General features: G+C 39.0%; 2 protein-coding genes across 3 annotated transcripts; one reads left to right on the forward strand and one right to left on the reverse strand.

The window, feature by feature from the left end:
* Window positions 1-1,785: 1,785 nt before the first annotated feature.
* LOC109007155 (protein ESKIMO 1-like) lies at window positions 1,786-5,378 on the forward strand. Of its 2 annotated transcripts, XM_018986717.2 has the most exons (6): window positions 1,786-2,005; window positions 2,130-2,719; window positions 2,825-2,996; window positions 3,367-3,566; window positions 3,679-3,837; window positions 4,314-5,378. In XM_018986717.2, exons 2-6 carry the CDS (start codon window positions 2,175-2,177, stop codon window positions 4,660-4,662), a joined length of 1,425 nt encoding a protein of 474 aa, XP_018842262.1. In that variant the 5' UTR covers window positions 1,786-2,005; window positions 2,130-2,174; the 3' UTR covers window positions 4,663-5,378. The 2 variants fall into 2 exon arrangements, with proteins under 2 accessions (XP_018842262.1, XP_018842261.1); XM_018986716.2 differs by lacking the exon at window positions 1,786-2,005 and having other exon boundaries at window positions 2,018-2,719.
* LOC109007156 (protein SLE2-like) lies at window positions 5,145-6,000 on the reverse strand. Its single transcript, XM_018986718.2, has 2 exons — window positions 5,784-6,000; window positions 5,145-5,579 (listed from the first exon to the last, which is right to left on the reverse strand). Exons 1-2 carry the CDS (start codon window positions 5,896-5,898, stop codon window positions 5,413-5,415), a joined length of 282 nt encoding a protein of 93 aa, XP_018842263.1. The 5' UTR covers window positions 5,899-6,000; the 3' UTR covers window positions 5,145-5,412.

Below are 6,000 nucleotides of genomic sequence, written 5' to 3' on the forward strand. Positions count from 1 at the left end.
AATTTAGGTTTTCATTTGAAAAATCAGATTATATACCATCAGGTTCTTGACAATCATTTAGTTAATACCGTCATATTCCTTGAATACAGATTTTAAATCCAACTAGTAGTTAGGATGGTTAATTTGTTATTAATTTGGTTGTCAAATTGCACGTAACTATACATATATGCATATAAGAAACATTTTACTCATCATCCTTACACAATACACCACACATCACACATTTTTTTTCTCTTATCAAATATGTAGCGTATAGATAATAAGTAGAATAATTCAATTAGTTTAAGAAGAATAAAATAAAATAAAAATAAGTGTAATATGTGGAAATAATTAGTAGTAAAACTCATATAGATAAATATTTGCTGAAATTTTCTCTCTCCCTCTCTCTGTAGGATTTTGAACTTGCCTTGGGTTGGAAAAAAAGTGATGTTCCAACCATCAAACTGACGCCCACGGGAAGAGAAGTGAACAGGTACACAAACAATATGATGGTGTTCTCGCACAGAAAATGATTCCTTAGGCTTTACTTTTCTCACACATAAAGTAACTAGTTATTATTAGGATCTGTTTTTGTTTTCTAACTAACAATACTCTCAAAAGTCCTTATACATCAACTGCAGTTGGGTAGTTGTTGGGACAAAGGAACATCGCATTGAGCTCAATGAGGAATTACACACGAAAAAAACAAGGAGAGGGAGTTTGGGAATTCGACAGTTTTATGAAGGCAATCGACTCTGGCACCAACTCAAAACATTGAAATAGAACTTTAGCAGGTGAAAGTGAATAGAAGAATGGCAACAGTGATTTTAGCACCATAAATAATCAGTAATTTTGCGTTTATCTTTTCAAAATCTCGGAAATAAAATGTTCAAACTAATTGAGAAGAGTCAGTACAGAAATATTTTGCCTCAAAAAAAAAAAAAAAAAAGGAAGAAGACTATGAGAGGAAAGAGGAAACTTGATAGCTGTCTCCAAATATTTAAGAGAAATTATATTTATAATCTTGAGTGGTAGATTGTGTATTTAGTCTTAATGATAAATGAGGGTAAAATGAGAAAAAATAATATTATTATAATTTTAAAATTTTTGTAAACATAATTATATAGACTTGTATGAACAATCTTTATTTAAATATTGTATATAGACTAACTCAATATTTAATTGGCTTGGATGTAAAACAAGTGATGAAGAGCACGTGTAGTCATAGTTGAAAACAGAAATGCAGTGCAAGTTTCACAAGGGAATTTTAAAATTTTTGTAAAATATATATTCAAAGAATCCGCAACAGATTTTGTTTTTTTTATATTGTTATAAGAGATGATGTTATTTGTATATATGTTCATTCCCTTTATTTCATCATTATATATATTCAATTTACACCAGGTATACATGAAGTGAAATTAGGAATGACTCCAGGGAAAAAAGAACAGACGAAAATGTGTTTCTATGCAGATATATCATCTTCTTTTTTTCATAACCCCCAACCCCCCTCCCCCCAAAAAAAAAGGAAAAAAAGAAAAAAGGGAGATATATTAATTGACAGAGAAAAAAAAGTTCACTAAAATGAAGAAAATATTAATGTAAACAGAACTAGAATCCTTTGTCTGCTGAACCACACGAGGGAAGCTCTCAAATGGGTTTGACCATTTGTCCACAGTGAGCATGAACGTTTGTACATCTCAAAACTGTCACTGTTCAAGCTGCTTCCCCCTCTCTCATTCTCTCATAAACATCGATAATAACTCGCTTTCAACCATTGGCCATTGACACCACCCTACCCTTCATCCAACTGAGATTTGGACCGACTTGGGAAAGCTTTAAAATCACCTCTCTCTCTCTCTCTCTCATATTGTTTGCCATGGAAGAAGAGAGTAGTTAGTGGAGGATTTAGGAAAAATAGTTGAGAGAGACCATTCTCCTTCCACCAAAAGCCAAACCAGTTTCTTGAAGACAAAACCATCTCACCAAACCCCAATTAAACAAAGCAAAGCTTAATTCAACTAATGTAAGTCTCTCTTTCTCTCCCAGGTTGTTCATTTCTTTCTCTATATTTCCATCTCTCTCTTCTCGTCTCGTCTCTCACCACTTTCCCTCCCTCTCTCTCTCTCTCTCTCTCTCTCTCCATGCAGCCACCTCGCCGGAAAGGACCTCTGTTCTACTCCGATAACGGAGCAATGAAAAGCCGTAAAAACAACAATCTCTCAGTATTTGTTGTGGTCTTTTCGGTGTTCCTTTTTGGGGTCTTCATGTACAATGAAGACGTGAAGTCCATTGCTGACTTTCCATTCTCACGGTCCAAGCAACAAGAAATCCAAGAAGAGCCATCCAAACTAACAACCCCTTTTCAAGAAACTACCAAGAAGGGCATCGAAAATGAAGTTTCGCTTTCGGTGAAGTCAAGAACTAAACTAGAAGAATCCCAGGAAGAGAATTCCGAGGAAAAACAAGAACCGGTGGATTTGAAATCGATTCTAGCAAAGGAAGAGGAGCAAAAGATCGAATTGCCGGTTGTTGAGGAAGATGATGAAGACGTTGAATTGCCTCCAGAAGATTGTGATTTGTTCACAGGAGAGTGGGTTTTCGATAACGCGACCCATCCTTTGTACAAAGAAGATGAATGTGAATTTCTGACGGCGCAAGTGACTTGCATGAGGAATGGGAGAAAGGATTCCCAATACCAGAATTGGAAATGGCAACCAGGAGATTGTTCTTTGCCAAAGTCAGAGACTTTGAAAAACTTTCAATTGTTTCCTATATTCTTTTCTGTTTCTGGGATTGTTAATCTATATGTTTGTGCTTATGTTTTTATGTTTGTGTCGTCTAGGTTCAAAGCCAGATTGCTGCTTGACAAGCTAAGGGGAAAGAGGCTTATGTTTGTAGGAGATTCATTGAATAGGAATCAGTGGGAGTCTATGGTTTGTATGGTTCAATCTGTCGTTCCTCCAGGCAGGAAGAGCTTGAACAAATCAGGCTCTCTTTCTGTTTTCAGAATTGAGGTACCTCTCTCTCTCTCTCTCTCCCTCTCTCGCTGGCAGAAGCAACCATATTCTTTACCTTATCTAATCTCGTATTAGACAAAACGTGCCTATATCATTAGTGCCTTCAACCATATTGTTTATCCTGATTGGCATTAATTAAAAATTATTTGATGCACAGTCCAACTAGTTTGATTGGCCATGTCGGCCAATAATTTACTTGACATTTTCAAATCACTATGGGGAAGAGCATGAGGGTCTCAAACTCATATATGGCATGTTAGCCCGGTTGTTAAGATTTAAGAAATGGGAATAAATTGGTGGACATTGCTTCAGAATTCCGCAATATATTGAGACTAATTTGAGGAAGCTCCATGTGAACCATTTATAGGACTACAACGCTACAGTGGAGTTCTATTGGGCCCCGTTTTTAGTGGAGTCAAATTCAGATGATCCCAATATGCACAGCATATTGAATCGTATAATCATGCCTGAATCAATCAACAAGCATGGAGTTAATTGGAAGGACGTAGACTACCTGATCTTTAACACATATATATGGTGGATGAACACTTTCGCTATGAAAGTCCTGTAAGTACTTTATTATAAGTTGATTGCTGCTAATTCTACATCATTCTATTTAAAGAAAAGCTAGCGCTATTGAGAATTGATTTTTTATTTTATTTGCGATCTGATGGAAAAGCCGAGGATCGTTCGATGAGGGATCCACGGAGTACGATGAGATCGATCGGCCTGTAGCATACGGGAGAGTTTTGAAGACATGGGCTGACTGGGTGGATGGAAATATAAATCCAAATCGAACCACCGTCTTCTTCAGCAGTATGTCTCCTCTGCATATCAAGTACGTACTATTCCTTCCCTCAAATTTATATTCCCCAATGATTAAGCGTTCTAATTAGTCTATCGCTGCTACTAATTCAAATTGTCCAACTCAATTCCCTTTATTATATATATTACTTTCCAAATCTTTTTTATATGCCATATGGACGTTAGTAGACTAACCGAGAGGTTGAAGTGAGCTCAGCCATTATCCTTTTCTTGTTGTCCAATGAGGGGAGCCTCGGTGGTTGATACTGTGGGCCTGTGGCCTCTAAGCATCATTTGACCCTAGCTAGCTAATTGGTGTCCTTTAAATCTTTGGTTGGTTAACCACCACCACATATATTCTTCCCAATACTCATCTTCTTTTTTTTAAATCATTATTGCCTTCCTAATACCGCAATCATTATTGTATGGTTGAAATTATGCATTTTTGAAAGTTTCCCACTGGGAATAACATAACTCGTGAAATCATCAATGCCATGCAATTTGTGTTAGGAGCGAGGATTGGAACAACCCAGACGGCATAAAGTGTGCTAAGGAGACTACCCCAGTTATGAACATGTCCACCCCATTGGAGGTAGGCACTGATCGAAGGCTCCTTGTCATCGCCAGCAATGTGACACATTCAATGAGATTGCCGGTCCACTTCATAAACATCACCACCCTCTCTGAGTATAGAAAAGATGCACATACCTCCGTCCACACCATCCGTCAAGGCAAAATGTTAACACCCGAACAACAGGCTGACCCAGCCACCTACGCGGATTGTATCCATTGGTGTCTTCCCGGATTACCCGACACTTGGAACGAGTTCCTTTACACACGTATCATCTCAAAATCTTGACACGCGATTTATTTTTGTTTCTCGGTTCACTTGCCACCTGTTACGTCTCTCGTGTAAGCTCATGTAATTCTCCTTCGATTTTCTCCTGTAGCTGTCTTATAGCTTGGTTTCTGGGGTTGAGCCATTGAATTTTTCTGGGTTCTACCCGTTTAAGAGAGGTGGGAGATGAGCATGCCAAATTTGTGCCAAGTAGGCGAAGGACGCCTAAGCCCACAAAAGGGGCAACTTAACTCACGCATCTGAATTGTTCAATGCATACTTGGAGAAGAAAATAAAACTACAAATTGTACGTTAGCTAGGCACAATTGCTTTTCAGTTACTTTTAAAGCTCGCCTGCTCAAATTCAAGCAATGCATACCGTATTAACGTTTTGTGTTTCATAAAATATTTGCGACCTCAAGGAGGTGAGAGAAAAATAGAACACAGCATGCATGTCCGTCGGACCGTCTGACCGTCGTATTTCGTATTGCATCTATGGAACTTCCAAAAAAGCGTGCAAACACCACTAATTAAATAGGACCTCCAGAGTAGCCATCAAGTAGATACAGCACCATACTGAGAAAGCACCAGCAGACATTACAGAACGGAAAAACAGATGCGCCTACAAGAAACGCAGCCAGAACGAGCGGCGCCAAACCCTAAAACACCATTCTAGAACAAAACAACTAGGCAACACGAACTACTAGCATGCAGCAACTATACCCACACCCCTACGGTCATACTCAAAACAGCTGGGAAGTACTACACTAGCTAGCTCTTCGCCCTGAACTTGGACTCATCAATTGGAACACCCTCGGCCTCGCGTGCACGTTCCTCTCCTGACCTGTCCACAGTGCTTAGACCACCCTTTCGACCCATCTCCTGGTACCCTTCTGTCCCCAGCTGCTCCCTCCTTGTCTGCCCTCCTCGGCTCCTCCCTTGCATCACGCAAAAGTATGTAACATCAGAACTTGGCAAAATATTCGATTGTACTTTACATATATAATCCAGAAACTAAAGAGAGAAAAAATGAAACACATGATATGCCCAATTCATGCATCGTATATATAATGTGCAAACCGTAAGTTCTGATTATACATACATCTGTGACGAATTAAGAGAAGTAGAATTTAAATAGCTACCTTCAGCGAGGTGTTCCTGCGCTTCAAGGCTCTTGCCACCTGTTCCACCAGGGATCACAGTCTCCCCCTGTCTAGCCCTGGCGTCAAGTTCTGCCCTTTCCCGTTCCGTAGACATTGCTGATCTCTTATTATATATGTTGTGGAAGCTTTGGCAAAATTAACCTGAGAACATGCAAAATCGTTGCAATCTTTGTAATGCCTGTGTTGTAACGGCGCT

Source organism: Juglans regia, chromosome 12 (assembly GCF_001411555.2).
Source record: "Juglans regia cultivar Chandler chromosome 12, Walnut 2.0, whole genome shotgun sequence".
Lineage (NCBI taxonomy): Eukaryota > Viridiplantae > Streptophyta > Magnoliopsida > Fagales > Juglandaceae > Juglans > Juglans regia.